The 20073-nt window shown below is 37.1% G+C and overlaps 1 protein-coding gene across 2 annotated transcripts; it reads right to left on the bottom strand.

The window, feature by feature from the left end:
• Window positions 1–6034: 6034 nt before the first annotated feature.
• On the bottom strand, window positions 6035–19824 carry LOC104591540 (proteasome subunit beta type-7-B). Of its 2 annotated transcripts, XM_010250406.3 has the most exons (9): window positions 19689–19824; window positions 18939–19100; window positions 8701–8842; window positions 8468–8564; window positions 8275–8344; window positions 8074–8178; window positions 7560–7658; window positions 7383–7473; window positions 6035–6466 (listed from the first exon to the last, which is right to left on the bottom strand). In XM_010250406.3, exons 2-9 carry the CDS (start codon window positions 19080–19082, stop codon window positions 6390–6392), a joined length of 825 nt encoding a protein of 274 aa, XP_010248708.1. In that variant the 5' UTR covers window positions 19083–19100; window positions 19689–19824; the 3' UTR covers window positions 6035–6389. The 2 variants fall into 2 exon arrangements, with proteins under 2 accessions (XP_010248708.1, XP_088760433.1); XM_088904307.1 differs by lacking the exon at window positions 7560–7658.
• Between the last annotated feature and the right edge of the window lie 249 nt (window positions 19825–20073).

Here is a 20073-nt window from a genome sequence, read left to right as displayed (position 1 = left end):
CTCTGATTTGGTTAGAGAAGATAAAAAAAAAAACTTAGTTGAAACTTTCCTAAAAACTAACAGAGATCTCCTGCAAACAAAATACATAGGACCCACTATAAAAGTAAAACCTTTCATACATGAGATGTACAGCGTAAAATAATGTTGATAGGTGATCCGGATTCTCCAATAGGACCAGGAATACCCCTATCCGAAGGCATTTGCATTGCACCTTTTTTGCAAAATGCCCAATTAAACATGGACCTGACACCGACTTCACAGCGTGTACCCGTCACACGATGGAACATTTCCCATACTTCTATGTTATTATTCATATGAACTTACATACCAACAAAATAAAGGACATGATCTTCCTTTGTTTCAAATTCAAAATTAGTAGAATTAGGTTTTTTACAAATACTGAAACCTCCCCTCTGGTTTCTGATCATAAGACCTAAACTTCAGTTATTAGATGGCTTCAATGGACAAATAGCACCCCTCTTTGTCCATTCGCCACGTTTTCCTCTTCTGTTTGCATCTACCTCTAATAAGATCTGGAAAGGTAACTTTCTTGTTTTATCTTTTGGTGAAAGCACAAATCTCTTACTTGCACAAGTGTGTAAACCTAGTTATATAATCAATAATGAGGTAACACGTCAATGTTCCATATGGGTCCCATGTGTATATAATAATGGCGTCTTCATTCATGATTGATCATGTAGCCAGGTTTATACGCTTACGTTGCACCATATCAGAACTCATTGTCTCCATCCACCTTTCTCTCTTCTTTCTATCTGTTCATTTAGTGTTTTAGATAATTGCTGGCGTCATCGTTTATCTAGATAGAGCACAATGAGCCTCAAGAAGACAAAGCCTTGATTTGATTAGCTGTACATGTTATGTAAAAAGGAATGGGGCTTTCATAGTTTTAATCCACATGAATGGGTGGATTTACTTCTGCCACCCAACCATGAAGCTTTTGTAATTTCTTTTTTTTTTTTTTTTTTTTTGCTAAAGCAATATAGATGGGTTACACTAACATGTGAGATTCAGAGGCAATAGAAAATTTTAACGTCTCATTACAAGGGAGCTGAGGTCATAAAAGTGGGACCTGGGTCATAAAGTATTATCACCCATGAGTTCCACAATTCATTCCCCCATCATATAATTTTCACATACTAGCATTTGTCAATACGTTTTTTGGTTTGCTAAAGTGTCAATTATATTGCGTTTGAAAACGATGTAAATAAGTGTGAATGCAAATATGTAGAGTCTATAGCGGTTCATATAAATTGTAAAGTTGGGTTAATTTTGCATTGACAAATTTACCATTTTACCAAATAAATTTTTAGTTATAATGGATGCAAACATGAATTTCAATAAAGTATATACCTTTTTTTTTTATCAAAAGCTCATTTAAAAGCAAATTTCTTTTTTTTTTCTTGATGTACTTTTGCATCTTATAATCAATGTAAATATGCATTGGAAAATGTGTTTTCTGTTATTTGTCAATGCATAAATGTAATGTTGCCAAACACAGGCAAAAATGAACCAAAGTGCAAATTTACCCTGAACCGGGATTTACATTCCATTTGCATCGTTTTAAATGCAGCCTTAGTGGGTGAATTTGAGCCAATACAAGCCAAATGTTTAGTTATTAAAATTCGGTTTGTTAAAAAAATGTTAAGCTCGAACTCGATTTGAGTTAGAGACTTGAGCTTGAATTCAGCTTGGCTCAAAATCTCGTGCATTTGATCTTGGTTCGGTTCGAGTTCGACTATGACCGAAGTTTCCTATAAAAATAAAAATTATACAATATATATATATATATATATATATATATTATTTTACATACAAAAATTAAGAATTATAAAAATCATTTATTGTAATACATAAAATATAAAAATATTATATATACAAATATAAATTATTATACATATAATAAAACTTATTTATTAATATATTTTATTATTTTTATTTTTCTTTTATTTGTTTTAATAAAATTTATTTTATTAATTTCAAAAATTCTAGTAGTAGAAGTTATATTTTCTTCCTTATAGTTCATGCACAAAGAGAATGTGTGGAAAGAGTAATCAATTGCAATCAAAGCTGGAATTATACTCCCTATCCCTAGCATGATCCCCGCTCCCAATTCATTAAAATGAAATACCATTACTCCATTAGCATGTGTATAGGGGTGTCGATTGGACTGGATTTGGTACATTCCGATCCAGTTCAATGTGAGCCCATTACAAATGGATCAGGTCCAATATAATCCAATGAATAATTTGGACTATTTTGGATCAGTCAAATTCAGTGTTCGGACCATCTAATTTGTTCAAATTCATTTTAATTTAGATTGGTTTCAATCCAAACCCGGTCCATTAACACTTATATTCTTATCTTATATCAATGGATTGAATATTGGCTTAATCCAATCAAATCAATATAAATTTATTATGGACGAACCAGGTCCAATCCAATTTAATAAATATTTTGGACTGGACTAGTCCAATCCACTGTCTTTTTGGTCTGTACAATACGTCCAAATTGATTTTGGAACCAATCCATTGACACCCTTACTTGTGTATCTCCACATGAGTTAACTCTTATATTTTGGGTTCTCATATTTGTTTAAGTTTTTTAACAAAAAAAAAAATGCTTGTATAACTTAACTATCTACACTTCTTATTTTGTAATAACTATGATCTTGCCAACACATTATTTTGGTTCAAGGTAGTATTAAATCCAATAAATTTATTTATTAAAGACGTGATTTGCATGGAAAAAAGTGAATTGCACTCTAGTTCAGTTTTGCGTGCCTTTGGAAAGAGGGTGTAATTATTATCGATGTAAAACTACACTCCGATTCAGTTTTGCGTGCATTAGGATGGAGTATAGTTTTACGTTGATAATCGATGTAAAACCTCATCAACTCTAAAGTTTTACATCAATAATCGATATAAAAACTACATTGATTTTATCGATGTAAAATTTTATACTCTTCCACCCATCACTATTTAAAAAAAAAAACAACGGTCACTTTCTGGTTCAATGTAAAACAGTGTATTTACATTGATGATGTTTTACACTGATTTCAAACGCAGACTAAGAAAGTGATTAATTCTTTAAACATAATTCATTATAAAAATTTGAATGGTATGAGTCCTATTCTTTAAGAAGCTTAAATTAAATATACCATACAAATAATAAATCTCAATCTCAGACACAAAATGATAAATAGATGCAGTTGCCTCATACTTGGTACATACTTGGTACTTCTATCAATCTCTAGTAATAATGAAAACAATAAAAAAGTAGTGACCATAAACTTATAATCTCTGGTCGGTCCTAAACATCTAAACCATCTCTTTGAGTTTCACACGCCACAAAAGATGTGACTCCTTAGATGTGTTTGAATGATTAAGACGGAAGGAGCTAAATACTAAGAAATGAAATCCTTGGGCCAAAGCAGGGGACCATTTGATAGTGGCTAAAGGGACTGAACTGAATAACTTAATAGCTTAATGGATTAAATAATTAATCAATCCAACAGGCCATTCAGTAGTTAAAACCTCGCAACCTACTTAATTACCCATTCACCGAAGGAAAAAGTTACAATTCTAGGCATTAGTTGAGCTACTTCAATGGGCCTCTAGAAAGAGATGGCCAGGTGTGAATCAGACCATTGGTGTGGTTGAGCTCACAATAAAGGAATAATACATTATACACACTTTTGTAGCATCATGAGCTTGAGTGTCAAGTGGATTTTAGTGATTCTAATGACGACACGCATGTCATGGGATGATTTCACATTTAGGCTTGTTGTTGATATAGATCAATCGTTTAAGGTGATTCCAAGTTGATCATCCATTGCCTGAACGGTCAAACAAGCCGTCTTGGAGTGTTGTCAATATCTTTTATGAATGCCATGTGACTTGTAGCAGATAAAGTTTAGATGTTGAGTAATTAGTTAGCGAATATAGACAATTTGAATAATTAGTTTTGTCGTCTTTCAATCACATTTGATTGATTGATATCTGGAGGAGGGTAGTGGTTTTTTTTTCTGAAAAATAAATTTTGGGGTGGGTACTGGTTTTATTGATATTTTACAATTTATATGATATGATATGGGATATTGGTATTAGGCTAAATTCAACCCTTTCCCATTGATATATGAATTTATGTATTATGTGATAAATTTAAATTTTATGTAAAAGATAATTGATGATTTATATATTATTTATATGATTCAATAAAATAATTGAAAGTTTGATATTTATTCATGTTATTTTACTTGTTTATTACTTATATATAATAGAAAATAAAATATGGGTATTCAACTCATCAATCCAATTCACCTTACTCTTAGAAGGGTTGAAAAAGGTTTTGCATTTTCATGTGTGGTAAAGGTTTGGATACTGAAAACCAACCCACTGAGTTTCAACGAAGATATACCCATTTGTATGTAAATGGAGTAGAGGAACCATGATAAATAATGAATTGTGATTTCATCAGCTGTTCTTAAACTTATAATTCCAAGTCTCTTCTTGGAATATTTGGTTTTACCTTTTAAAAAGATAGCACCTCAAACTAGACTTGTGACCATGGCTTTAACTGCCTTGAAATTTTGGCTTTAGATAAATAAAATATAACAAGCAAATTCATCTTGGCTCTGAAATTCTAGGATTTTAGTCATTTATTTCACCCAAAATTTCAAAATATTATTAAAATACGAAGTATTAGAAATGTTGACAAAATATGTGATCACTCAAAACTTTTAAATTTTGAAAAAATTTTCCACAGTCCAAGGGTCAAAAATGACTGAAACTTCCGAAATTTAAAATAATGTTAACCATGGTCAGACCGGGGTTAACGTGTTGCAGACTTGCAGTGTAAGGATGGATAATTTGAAAAAGTTTGCATATATCAATCCACCAGTTGAAAGGTCCAGATTAGACCAATTATCCTTCTAAAAATAACTTTCACCACATCCCTTTCACGATGAGTGGTGATCCACATCCAATGAGAATACTCTCACTGAGTATACCATGAGTATAAGTTTATCATTCATTTGACTCGGAAATTCAAACTGCTGAAAAAATTCTGATGATTATTGTTTTGGAGCCAATCAAGACTGTAGCGTGTTCATGGTTTACTCAACAAGAATACATTAATTAGATTTTATAACTTTTCTTTGAAGTAACGATTTGCTTCGTTGATCTGGACAACCTCTCCTCCTTGCTCCCTTCAATCAATGAAGTGAAAATCTCCACATAACTTTGATTAGCTAAAATGGTAGAGTTCAGGGACAAAACAACCAACCCATTAACTGCTCCTGTGCCTCATAAATTACCACATATCCCATGTCTCTATCACTAGGGAAAAGAGTTGGATGGGTCCTAGTCGGTAGATAAGTAGAACCAAAAATAGTAAGATCTCTCTTCTTCTCATGTGCCCTAGCTATTTTAGCTCTCTCATTTTATCATTTATTGGAGCTATTCCTAAATCCCCCAAAACACTCCATATTGCTAACCTTGTAACTCTCTTATAAAACAGTTTCTGTTAACCTGATTGGTATTCTCTAACACATAACAGTAACACTGCGGATATACTCATTGTGAATTGCTGACCTTCTCCAATATGAATTGTGCCCCGATTCTCCTAAGAGTTATTATTGCTTTTCAATCATTTTTTTGTCATCGACAAACAATAACATATTCACTCTAAAAGCTTCCATAGTCCATACTCCACATGCTTGGTTAATTTATTGATATTTGGTACAACCATTGCTCTAGCTAGGATCCATTCGATGGAAAGTGTTGATTTTGTATAGGTTTCAAGTTATGAAGGTGCATATCTGTCTACAGTTCCCATGACCCCGGGCCTAAGATGCTCCTATCTTTACCTTTAGACAATATTACATGTAAATCCATGTGATGTATAGAGTTTGATCCAACGAGGGTTTCCTCAAAATGAGACATGTAATTGGACAATGACCACCATAGCTACTTGCCTAGTGCAGTCCAGCCATTAATCGCATCAGGTACTCAGGTGGTTGAAATCGGCAATTGGGATGTAATATTAAAACAAGCAATTTGGGCTGCAAATGTCTGTACATGGCATTAGGGCACACGTCTGTCCTCTCAAATGAAAAATACACTGGGATCTTCACTGAATCAACAACTTTTTTTGTCTATTTTCGTTTTTTTAATAATAATAGAAACCCAGAACTTCTTTGACTGAGAACTCTGATGTTCGCTGAAAAGGATGACGAAATCAGAAGTAACGAGGATGTTGCCCTTAAAACTGGTTTGATTTGGGTTGGAAAGCAGAGCTTTATATAGTTGGAGCTTGCAAAACATTTCAATTTTACACATCCTGAAACGTGGGTCGGCACTGGGGGCATCTCACTCTTCCATTGCATCACTTGCATCAATTACTTCCACTTTTTCCTTCAATGGAGTGATCTTTGTTGTCAAAACCTCTGCAACCATAAAACAGGTCAACGAGATCAGTAACACATTGAGCTCAGCATACCAATAAAGGTCAATTCACTTTTGTCCTAGCCAATTGAGGCAAACAAAAAGAAAAGTTTGCTTAAGAGCACAAGTAAATCACGAAAGGAAACAGTTATTTTCATTAAATAATTGCACATTTCTCATAAATCCAGACAAGTCCAAATGACAGGAAAGCTATTGGATGAGAAATAAGTCAAATAACCACAAAAATGTTTGGGACAAGGATAATTCTTAATCCTGATAATCTACCAATGAAGATTTTATCAACCCTTAATAGAACCTTTGATAAGAATACCTTCACTAAGCACCAGGAGCATCTACTAATGGAAATACAACCATCCTCATGGGAGAGGAGGAACCGAAAACCTAACACAACATGAAAACAGCACACTCAAACACTACCCATGAGAAGAAAAAATACCACTCACACTCAGATAATGTGGATCTCCACAATTCTGTCCAATTGACAGCTTTTATTACCAACCAAGATCAACTGGTCAGATGGTAAGGATCACCAAGTTTTCCAATTGTTGGAGGATTGCTTATCAGAGCATATTTTAAAAATAAGTACTAGCTGGCTGTAAGAACCAATTATGCATTTTTTTTTATCAGTAAGAACCAATTATGCATTTACTGCATGCAAGAAAACTTTCATTAGCTTTATCCTCTCTAAGAAACAAGCTTCTGAAACCATATGATGGCTAGACATGCCACAACATTTCCAGCTCTTTGATTTGCAAACTTAGACCAAGTCAGAATTAAAAATAAAAAACACATGGGGGAACTAATTGAGGATATTTGATCTTACTGAAAATATTGCCATCTAATGGTTGATAAGAAGCAATTCCAAAAAGACTTGAGTCTGTTGGTGAAGGTACTAACCAGTCAGGCCCTTGGCAAAAGTATAGCCTTTTGAACTGACATAGGTTCGAGGATTTGGCATCTGGTAGTTCCTCAAGTACTCTTTGTGGCCCTACACAAGTAATTAACAAAGGAAATACATGAAAACAATGCAAAAGTTTCTTTTTCTATTGTGGAGTACATTGATGATTAACAAACCTTGGTTATTACACAAACATCAACATTGCTTCCACTACCCAAGTCATTGAAAATACCAGAGCATATAGCCTCACAGACAAGCTCTATTCCCTCTTCTCTCTGCAAAGGAAATTCCGAAAACCTCAATTTCCATTTAGTTGTATTAATTCTGTCACACATGGTCTACAACCCCAGTATCTAGTGCTAAAAAGATAGGCAACTTCCTTTTCCCACTACAGATGACATGGAAAAAAAAAGTACTGGCTATTCTATGAAGTACTAGCTATCCAATCTACTCAATAGAAAGGATGGAGAAAATCATTCTATCACTTGTCATGGCATAAAATATCACCACCAAATTATCTAAATTTGGATCCAGTATTCCAGTAATAGCAAGGATGTTCCATAACAACTATTCTATATTGAATTGTGGCAAATGCATGTAAGTCCTCTGCTGAATTGAATATCAATGGATCAATCATCAATGGCATAATATATGGAAGCTGACTATTTAACCAATGGCAGACCAACTTACAGTCAGGCCTTCCCTGTACTTTGACTCAAAGACAGCCATTGCAGCTAAGGAACCCGAACCCATTGTAGCAAATGGCAGTGTGTCAGTTGAGCCATGAGGGTATATCTGCATTATATGGCATTTTGGATATAAAGGTCAAGCATTGTCAGAACCTGAAAAGACTGCCATCCCTGGATAGCAGAAACAAGCATGAAATTTTACCGTGTGCAAATGTGGTCCAGTGACATCAACTCCACCAAGTACTAAAGCAGCACTGACATAACCTTGGTAACTGAACAAGAGGTAAAGCAGTTAGGTGAGTATCATATATTTCCATCGTGTAAATTCCCAATATTGTTTTTTACAGAATAGCTGAATGAAAAACATTTTTTGTCAGTACCTGAGCAATATTTACCTGAAAAGATGAGATTTCAGAAGTGTAAGAGCTGTAACAACCCTTGATACCCGACCAGTGTGATAACAGTGTAGCTGCAGCTGGGAGCTTACCATGTCTAACAAGAAGACAAGAACAAACGAAGAATCCTTGATGATACATGTGAAAGAACTATTACACAGCAATGTAACTGTGGAAAACAATTAGATGCAAGTCATGATACAAATCATTTAGAAATCAATCTTGAAAAATACCTGTTACTGCCTCTGTATCAGCAGCAGTTCCTGCTCCACAGCAATAAATATTAGGTGCCATATAATGGATTTTCTCACAGTTCTTGTCACAAACTATGGGTCCTTCAGTGGCTCTTGTATCTGCTCCAAGAATTACACCATCCTGTAGAGAAATTTCAAGAGAAAGAGAGAGAAATGAATAAAGAAACTCAAATAGGGAGAAGATATGAAATGGTTATTAGGCTTGGATGATAATGATGACAGGGCAATAATGAAATGGTTATTAGGCTTGGATGATAATTTCATTTAAAAAATAAAAAAAATAAAAGAGGCATTAGAAAGGATAAACTTCATCACCTTTTCGATTTGAGAATATGTGGTTGAAGGCAAGGTTCTAAATATCGACACGGGCCAATACGCCGGTAGGGCGTATTGGCCTGTATCGGTACATTTTTTTAAAAGTTTTATTTATTTTTTTCGAAACCGGTTCAAAGGTGTTGGGGCGTATCGGTAAGCCATCGGCACAATACGTATCAGCCAATACGGGCCGATACATATCGATACTTTGAACCTTGGTTGGAGGACCCCTCGTTCAAAGAAAGAATTAAAATCTGGTAGGATGAGGAAAGACCAAGGAATAGAAAGAAATCCAAGAAGCACTTAGGTTCATGAGGCAAGCTTAAAGCTTTAAAAGGGATGATCAAGGCTTGGAACAAGGAGCACTTTGGAAGGCTTGAAGAAATCCAAGAAAAAATTTCCTCTAGAATTGAGGCCCTAGACAAAAAAGAAGCTATGAGGGAAATGAGTCAGCAGGAAAGAGAAAAAAGGTGGAAGCTGAAAATGGAACTGGAAGATTTTTTGCGAAAAGAAGAAATATCTTGGGGATAGAAATCAAGATGCAAATGGCTTCAAGAGGGGGATGGTAACACAAGGTTTTTTCACTCTTTAGCAGAGGGGAGGAGGAAGAATTTCATCAGGAGCATAGAGGTAAACGGAGTTGAACTGACAAGGGAAGAGAAGATAGTAAAGGTTTTTGTGGATCATTTCAAAGGAATCCTTTCCAATTCTGATGGGAGAAGACAAAACCTTCCCAGTCTAGAGTGGACTAAGATAATAGAGTTCCAATCCAAAGCTCTGGAGAGCAATTTTAGTGTTGAGGAGATTAGGGAGGCTGTATTCTCAACGCACAGATCAAAAGCACTGGGTCCAAATGGATTTACCAGGGCTTTTTATCAAGATTGTTGGGAGACTCTAAAGAATGATTCGAAAGAGGTTTTTGATGAGTTTTACCAAATTGGGAAAATCTCCCTAGGATCCAATTCAACTTTCATTGCACTAGTCCCTAAGAAGAAGGAAACTAAATCCCCAAAGGACTTTAGGCCAATCAGTTTAGTAGGTAACCTATAAAAAATAATTGCTAAGGTCCTTTCAGGAAGGCTGAAGAAAGTGTTACCGGCAGTAATCTCTCCATTCCAAGGGGCCTTTGTAGAGGGCAGGAAAATAGTGGATCAGATCTTAGTGGTGAATGTTTAGCAGAAAAGAAGAGAAGAGGTGAGAAAGGAATGATGTGTAAGTTGGACCTTGAAAAGGCTTATGACTTAGTGGAGTGATCCCTTCTCCTAGAGGTAATGGAGAAATTTGGTTTGGGAGAGAGATGGAAATTGTGGATTAAGGGGTGCTTAAGCTCGATGCAATATTCAATCTTGATTAATGGGTCTGCTAGAGATTTCTTCCCTGCTAGGAGACGTTTGAGACAGGGGGATCCTCTTTCCCCATTCTTGTTCATCCTGGTGGCTAAGGTGCTTAGCAGGATGATCACTAAAGCAGACTTGGACAACTCACTAAGGGAGTGGAGGATGGGTAGGAGGAGGTTGTGGTTACACACATGCAGTTTGCAGATGATATAATCTTATTTTGTAACAGCTACAACTTTGATTCCCTTAGAAACCTAAAAGCATTGATAAGAAGTTTTGAGGATAGCTCTAATCTAAGGGTAAATCGGGGAAAGAATTGTATTTCAGGTGTTAACATGCAAGAGGAGGTTATTGGTGGATTAGCTGAGGTGCTTGGTTGTGAAGTTAAAAACTGGCCCATAGAGTACTTAGGTCTCCCGCTGGGTGGGAATCCAAGGACTATGGGGTTTTGGAAACCAATAGTGGAGAGATTTACTAAACAATTGACCTCCTGGAAAAGGAATTATATTTCATTGGGAGGAAGGATAACCTTTGATCAGAGCCACTTTAGCAAATCTCCTGGTATACTTTCTCTTTACTTTTCGGGTACTTGTTAATATTGCTAAGCAGCTAGAGAAGATTATGAGAGATTTTTTATGGGAACCAGGGGTTGAAAAGAAGGATTATTTGGTTAATTGGGAACAGGTTAGTAGGCCGAAGGAGAAGGGGAGCCTTGGGATAGGTAATTTGGTTCAGAAGAATCTAGCTCTTTTAGAGAAATGGTTGTGGAGATTCCCACTCGAAGCATGGGGTTATTAAGAGCATACATGGGCAATTGGACAGTGGCTGAGATGCAAAGGTAGCCTCTAATGCAACTTCAACCTCTCCTTGGAAAGCAATCTATGAGGTATATCCCATCTTTCTCAACCTCATTCGGTATGATGCAAGTAATGGGCTAAAAGTCTTGTTTTGGGAGAATATTTGGATGGGGGACAATCCTCTGAGAATCCAATTCCCTTTGCTCTATGCACTCTCCACTTAGAAACTTGAACCTATATCAAAATTTGTGTTTTTTCTCTAATTCAGGTTTAAGTTGGGATTCTGGCTTTAGAAGAGGGCTTAGGGATTCAGAATGTGACTCTCTTATGCTTTTATTAGTTAAACTTGAGTCAGTTTATTTGGATCAAACTCTGGGAGGACAATACGGTGTACCGGTGTAGTCAGTTTCGTCGGATGGATTTTTCACTTGTGCCTCTTTTTCAATTTCTTAACACAAACGAATGGTTTGAGGGTGAACTTCCTGGTGAAAGAAATTTGGAACAAGCCTATCCCTCCTAAAATTCAGGCCCTTTGTTGGGAGATCTTTCTTGGAAAGGTCAACACCTGTGAAGTGCTGTAGAAAAGGCCAAATAGATGCCTATCCCCTCACATGTGTTCTCTCTGCTTGAATAGTGGCGAAACTATTTCCCATATCTTTACTTCCTATTCCTTTGTGCATTATGTTTGGGAGCAGCTATGTTTTCTATTTGGGTGCAGATGGATTCCTCCTTAGGATGTGGCGGGCCTTTTTGATCCTCAATTCTTGAGACAACCAACAAAAAGAGGAAAATTACTTTGGAAAGCAACGAGGGCAGTGATGATTTGGACCATTTGGGAAGAAAGAAATGGGAGAATTTTCAATTATAAGAGTAGGACCCATGCAGAAATCCTTGAGTTAAGCTGAAAGCTGTACATTGGGTGAAAACTTTGGATGATTTCAAAGTCTTTTCATTGAATTGATATCTTGAAAACCTGGAAAGAGGTGGCACTATCGGCTATAGGCAAGGCAAGGACATTGATGGAATGGAAGCCCTTGACCCCCAATTTTATAAAACTCAACTTTGATTGAAGCTTCCTTGGTAATAGGGGATTGGCAAGGGTAGGGGCATATTCAGAGATAAAGAAGGTAGAGTGGTGGCTCTATATTCAGGACCCTTCGAGCATAGTGATGCATTGACAGCTGAACTGGTTAGTCTACTGCAGGGGTTAAGGCTTGCAAAACAACTGGGTTTCTGCAATCTAGAGGTGGAAGGGGATTCCCAAGTAGTCATATCATGGACCAGAAATAGTTCCTAGATTCCTTGGGTATTCAGGGAGATTGTAAGCCTAACAAGGGAACTAAATGTTTCCTTTAAGTGGGTATGGATGGCAGATTCTCTGGCCAAACAAGGGGCTGTGAGAGGGCAAATGTTTTGGGAAAATCTGTAATCATTGTTGATTTGGAGTGGAACTTAGATCTTGTAATTCCTAATCTTTCATTAATAAAATTCTACTTCTGTTAATAAAAAAAGATGGCGATTCTTTCTTTCAGCAACACCATTTTGTTGGGGTGTTCGGGGTGTGAGTCAAGTCCATTTGCATGTATACTGTACCCCTTCAAATTGTCTACACTTTCAAGAGAGGCTTGAGATCTATGGCCTTGATGGGGTCAAGCCTTAGCCCATACAAATGCACCAATCCCCCTCCATATTGAAATCCATAGTAAATCGGCCCATGAGGCCCAATTGTTGAAGCCACTGCACATCCAAAACTATGTCTGCCCCACTAAATTTCAGAGGATGGAGATCCACAGTAAAGAGTTAGTTCTGTATCTTTAGGTCCAGTCCCTTGCAAATACCCTCACAACTGTGCCAGTTACCATTGGCCACGTGTACTTTGAAGGGTGAAGTGGGTTGCACAATCAATCCTAGCTGGCAGGCAAGCATGTGCACTCTCATTGTCTTGGGTGATGAAGTGAAACTGGTTAAGGCCTATAGAGAAATCTCATAGGAGCCTGATTCCTGGGCTCCTTTTGGTGGGCCCCTTCTTCTAGAGTCACCTAAGATTCATCCTCATCTGGCACATCGATTTATAGAAGAAACACCTTTTGGGCTTTGCACTTATGCCTCGTGCTGAACTTGCCATCACAATTATAACTCAGTCCCTTTTTCCCTTCGGGCCTGCATTTTGCCCCAAGTTAATCTCTTGAAAGGAATGCTAGGTGGGGCAGTGCTATTGGGCCAAATTGGACCCATCTCAAGTTGGGGGTGTTTAATATATATATATATATATATATATATATATATATACCCATCTCAAGTTGGGGGTGTTTAATATATATATATATATTAAATAGCCAAGATAGTTGCTGGCTGAAGGTCTTTCAATTCAATTCGAATGTCATCATGGAGGCCGCCTATAAAACACCCAATTAAGGCTCATTCAGGTCAGCCATGCACCCTAGTGGCTAAACATTCAAATTCAATTTAGTGCTTGTGTACCAATCTAGTTTGTTTGAGCCTAGAGAGGGCTTCATCATAGTCTTCATAAGTTGTTGAACCAAATCTAATGCACAAAGCTTCTATGAAACCACTCCAAGTCACCTGTTTGTTTGATTTGCAGTACCATTAGTACCAAAGGATGGCTCCTCCATCTAGATAAATAGATGCAATGGTTACTCATTGATGACCAAGTGTTTCATGGTATTCAAAGTACCTCACTGCCTTATAGATCTAGAGAATGGGGCCTCACCTGAGTATGAGGGGAAATCGATTTTGGCATGCTTCCCAAGGGGGAGACTCACCCTAATTAAGGCCTCTCGAGCTAACCTACCTATTTACTACCTTTTGGTGTTTCTCATCCCTTCAAAGGTAAAATGTCAGATTGAGAAGCTCCAACGAGATTTTTTGTGGGACAGTGGTGGAGAAAAAAGGTGTCATCTTATAAGCAGGGAGCAGGCTTGCAAACTAAAGGAGGAAGGTGGGTTGGGTATTGGGTATATTAAGGAAAGAAACTTAGCTCTTCTTGGAAAATGGTTGTGGAGGTTCACTCTTGAGCCAAATACACTTTGGACAGCCATCATCAGAAGCAAATATGGGTTAAATTCTAATGGTGGGGATAGTAAAGTCCACTTGACCTGGGAGAATGCACCAAACCCTTGGAAAGGTATCTGCTCTTGTTACACTAATTTTATTTCCTTTACTAGATATCGAGTGGGGGATGGGAACAAGATTAAATTTTTGACTGGTCTCTGGTGGGGGAATCAAACCTTAGTTGAATCTTAGCCTCACTTGTTTTGTCTTAACCAAACTTAGGGAGATACCATTGCCTCTTGCTTTTATCCTTCCTACTTTGGGATTAGTTAGAACCTTAGCCTTAGAAGATCTCTAAGGGACGTGGAGATTGCTGAAATAACAAACCTCCTCCAATCCCTACAGGAAGTCTACTTCTCCCCTTCTTCCTTAGGCAGTTGTATTTGAATCCTTCACCCAGTCAGAAAATTCTCAACCAAGACTTTCTTCAAGGCACTCAACAAAGATGACAAAGATAAGTGGCTAATTGCAATGCAGGAAGAAATGGAGTCACTCAATAGAAATCATACTTGGGACTTGATTGAACCACCTAAGAATAGAAAGGTGATGGGCTGCAAGTGGGTATTCTGTAATAAGGAAGGAACAATAGATAATGAAGAGGTGAAGTACAAAGCTAAATTAGTAGCAAAGGGGCATAGCCAGAAAGAGGGTGTGGACTATAATGAGATTTCCTCTATGGTACATTCATCTATTTGCATTGTGTTATCCATGGTGTCTAAATTTGACTTAGAGCTTGAACAACTTGATGTTAAGACAACATTCCTTCATGGTGAGTTGGAGGAAAACATTTATATGGAGCAACCAAAGGCTTTAAAGAGCCTGGAAATGAGGGTCTAGTGTGCAAATTTGGAAGATCGTTTATGGTTTAAAGCAATCACCTAGACAATGGTACAAGCGCTTTGATGCTTTTATGGTTGATTCAAGTTACAAGCGAAGTTCTTATGATTATTGTATTTACTACAGGATTCTAGAAGACGGTTCACCTATTATTTTGTTGTTGTATGTTGATGATATGTTTGTAGCTTGTAAAGATAATAGAGAATGTCTTGGAATTGAAGATCAAACTTGGTGTTGAGTTTGATATGAAGGATCTAGGAAGAGCTAAGAAGATTCTTGGGATGGAAATCATCAGAGATAGAAATACAAGCAAACTATGGGTTTCTCAAAGGAAGTATATTCAAAATATTTTGGAAAGGTTTGGAATGTCAAATGCTAAATCAATTCAATCACCACTGACCACTTGCACAGCATTTCAAGTTGTCAGCAGAATTGTCACCAAGAACTGATGAAGATAGAGAGCATATGTCACACATACAATATAGTAGTGTTGTTGGGAGCCCTCTGTATGCAATGGTATGCACTAGGCCTAATATTGCCTCACGCAGTTAGCATTGTCAGCAGGTATATGGAAAATCCAAGGAGACAACATTGGCATGCTGTAAAATGGATTTTTCGATATATGAGAGGTACTATTGATGTGGGTTTATTGTTTGACAAAGGATCATGTAGACATCAGTTGGTTGGTCTTGTTGCTGATTATGTGGGGGATTTAGATAGCCGTCATTCCATGATAGGTTACATATTTCTTCTAACAGGAGGTCCCATTAGCTAGAAGGCAATGTTGCAGCTTGTTGTTGCTTTGTTCCCCACAGAGGCTGAGTATATGGTAGCAGTGGAGGGAGCTAAAGAAGTTATTTGGTTGACAGGTTTTGTTAATGAATTGGGCTGCAACAAGATAAATCAATCTTATTGTGTGACAATCAAAGTGCAATTCACCTAGCAAAGAACTCAGTGCACCATGGAAGAACAAAGCAAATAGATGTAAAATTTCATTGGATTCAAGAGATAGTTTTCAATGGTAAAGTACACTTGGATTAGGTGAGCACACATGAAAATATAGTAGATATTCTTACCAAGCCTCAAGCCTGTCACTACAAACAAGTTTGGGTGGTTTGTCTTGGATATGAGATGAAAGGAGATGCTCCTATGGAGCAAGAATGGCACCTCATGGATTGTGAGGTATGAGTTCACTGGTGATCTGTAAATGCATAAGTGAGCTACTTGACATGGACTCTTTACTTTACTTCGATTACAAGCCAAGGTGGAGAGTGTTGGGTTTATGGGGTTTCATCAAGGGTATTTTTGGTTTTTATGTCTTGTAATATCAACCATTGGAAACCATTAAGATCCAAGGGTTGGTATCTATTAGGTTTTCCCTTTTGTTGTTTCTTTGCCTTTGAGAAAAAGGTGTTAAGAAGACAATAGAGGAAGACAAGAACGTAAGAGAGAAAGGAAAGCTGTAGAAGGAGAGCCATTGTAACTCTATTAGAAGCTTCTATAATTGATTTCTTACTCTTGAACGTCCATGGATGTAGGCTAAAGAGCTGAACCACATAAATCTAGTGTGCTCTCTCCATTTTTCTTCCATTTTCTTTTAAATTTCAGCTCTTGTGTGTGTTTGTTATGCTTGAATGCACTGTTCCATTAGCAATATTTTAAACTCTTAGAAGGATATGCAAGGATATTTTCAAAGGTTCGGTCCATATCCAATTTACCCCTCCCGAGCCAGGAATAGCCAGGATCAACATTAGGTAATGTCCCTTTGTTTTCAACTTTTCGTAGGCACATTTAACAACATATTATCCCAAAATATTGCCCTAAGACCTCCCACCTTCAATCAAAGATCAGATATAACACCACCAAGAATTTTCATATTCTCAACTTCTAGGTAATAATTGTTGACTAATCTTTGCACTTCAAAAGCATCTTGGACTAAAGATTTCTCCAACCCAGCAGTTATCTTAGCCAATTAAAGATAAGAAAAGGCAATTGATAGAAAAAATAGACCAATGTGAACCAAATCCATGTGACTTTCCAACCATCACCATCAGATAAATAGCTGTTTTTATTTTTTAATAAAATTTTCTTTACTACCAAATAAAAATTAGTGTTCATTCATATTGTGTATCTCTTTATGTCCTCTCATGCATTCATGAACACAGAATTATCTTTTTTTTTTATTTGTTGTAAACTGGCTGAAGAAAGGGGAAGGAGCAATCTGGAGGCTAAGGAATGAGCTCAGGCGCTTTAAGCAAGTTTCTAAAGACATGGCAATTCAAATAAGATGGATTAGAAGATCATCTAACAGCATGGCTGATGGTCTAGCTAAACAAGGAGTTCAAAGACAATCTATGTTCTGGGATATGTTATAGTTAGTGGAGCTTCCTTTGGGCTATTTTTGGGGCTTGTTGTATCTAGTGGCTTTGTTTGTTGGGTTATGCTTTGTAGTTGGTGGGTTTTCTGTGGACTTTTTGTCTACCCACAACTTCTTGTTGGACACAACTTTTTAATTTAATGAATCAATTCTGTGTTGCTGATAAAAAAAAAAAGAATTATATTTTTGATATACAATACTTAATGAAGTTACCCTTGGTCAAAACAAAAAAGGATCCATGAAACTGCAGTCTACACTGTTTTGATTAAAAGTACAATATGCAAAACAGGCTTACTAATAAATGTAAGCATAAGTATGTATATATGCTATAGGATTGCATTCAGGTATCTGGAGTGAAGGTGGTTATTAAATGGATCTATCATTAGATATCCATGTCTGGACTAATCAGGTCCTGGTCATCATCCAATCCATTGACAGAATGACAGCTCAATCAGACATGCTATCAACCATTTCACCGTTGCATAGTCAGTTTGTAATATGTTCAGGATCAGGGAAAATAAGTTCCATGCCATGATCCCCTGCCAGAAAACAATACTTTCCAGGATGCAAAGTTCCATAATCAGGGTGAAGGAAATTGTGTTATTAACACATAAAGGTGTAAGGAACTAGGAAGGAAATTTTGGATAATTAGTCCAAAGCCTTGTGGACCTGCTGTAATAAGTCCCGGGTGGAAAGCGTAGCTAATCAAGGCATTGGATCTGCTCCTATTTTAGCACAATCCTCAATAAGCACAGATGAACTTGTGAATAACTTTTTTCAACTGAAATTTCCATCAAAATCTTAACTCAATTTACACATGGAAGATATGAAAGGATCAAAATATCGATACAATATGCCCCGTATGAGGTGTATTGTATCCATATCGGTGGTCATGGAGACAGATGGAAGCACTGATACACACAGGGTTGGGGGTTTTGAAAGTCTGGGATGCTGGAAAGCACCCTCTCATGCTGATAAAATAAAAAATTAGAAAAATAAGAAAAGAAAAAGTATCAGCAATTGCGTATCGGTGCGTATCGATATTTTGATCCTTGAAGATAGGTATTGGATTACATGATCTTATTGTGATTGGTTCTTCAAGGTCCATTGCTTAATGAAATGGTAAAATCTATGACTAACAAGTGTAAGAAAGTATGTCCAAGTCTGAGAGTGGCCACTTTGTGCATAAAAGGAAATGCCAAATGTTAGGCCAATCCACCCCTCCCAATAACCCAGATAGTCAGGACCAACATTAGACAATGGCCCTTATCCTGATTGGTTCTTTAAGAAACTCAAATGGTTTAACAACCTACTACCCTAGAACCCTATTCTAACTGTAAATCATTGATCAACCACGGTAATTTCAAGTTCAGATAAGAGGAGTCTAAATAATTCACCGTTGCACGCATTGTCAAAGAAACCTAAGACATAAAGAATAATCAGTAGATGGTACTCTCTAGAGAAACGATACTCCAAACATACCTTGAAAATAAGACCAACAATGGTCGTTCCTGTTTTCCTGAAAGATGGAGGTTGAATACCCTTTCCTGAGAGCATTTCATTTCTTCTACAGAGATCAAAACTAAACCCACCCTTGGGAGGAACATCTACAACGGCTTGAGACATGTCTGATTTTTTGTCAACCTGCAAAAGAAAGTGCATAACTACAACCATGTATTATGGTATTTATGATTAACCGTAATAATTGGTAATTAAAACATGGGTTACCAGAAGCATTGTATGTTAGTAAACCAACGGTGGCGAATATATTGAAAAGCGAAGAAAACAAGTATAACTAATTTACCAGAAAATTTACACAGAAAAATTAAAGGCGAAAGGATAGCTGAGAATAGACAGTTCGTAAGTGAAGAATGAATTTAATCAAAACAATAAACTTAAAAAGCGCATAGTTCATTTCTAAAACATAATATCAAAGGCAGAGGGCTTGGCATTTCTAATTCAGAATCTTCAATTAGGGAAAGACAAAAGGACATGAACATTGTGATTTGTTCAGGAGAAAAATGCCAAATTAGATCGGACGGAGAGAATAGAATTACAAGAAAAATGGTTTAATTTGCGTGAAGCCGAAAACACTCATGAAGTCACGATAGCATTTTGTTGCGAAGCCATAGTTTTAAGCTTTTAGTGTTTCAGGGACGATTCATTTAAATTTGAAGCTGAAGTTCCTTTTTATCCCCTCAAAATCCTATAATCATTAAAGCAAATACTTACGAGGAGATCGGAGACGCAGCGAGATCGCCAGGAAGTAGTTCAGTCGGACATTGCTAAAAGAAACACGGATTTCGAAACTTTTACAGACTTGGGTGGAAGAAAGAGAAGTTGGTACTCCCATCCCGTGGGCTTATTGCAGTGAATACGCATCGGTGCCCCACAGCCCAGCCCAGCCCATCTGATCCGATCACTTGGGAACATCTCCGCATCACAATTACGGGAGATGTTCGCAATGCACGCTGAAATACGGGAGATGATAGTATGTAGGCATCCTAGGCAGATATTATGGGAGATGTTTTCAATGCACGCTGATATGTGCATGTGAGGATAGTATGTATGGAGAGCGGATCTGCTCCTCGAGGGCGCCTCACACGCACACCCTACC

This window comes from Nelumbo nucifera, chromosome 4 (assembly GCF_055504915.1).
Source record: "Nelumbo nucifera cultivar China Antique chromosome 4, China Antique-T2T, whole genome shotgun sequence".
Classification (NCBI taxonomy): domain Eukaryota; kingdom Viridiplantae; phylum Streptophyta; class Magnoliopsida; order Proteales; family Nelumbonaceae; genus Nelumbo; species Nelumbo nucifera.
Note: the sequence above shows the minus strand (reverse complement) of the source record. Positions and strands in the feature narration are given on the sequence as shown.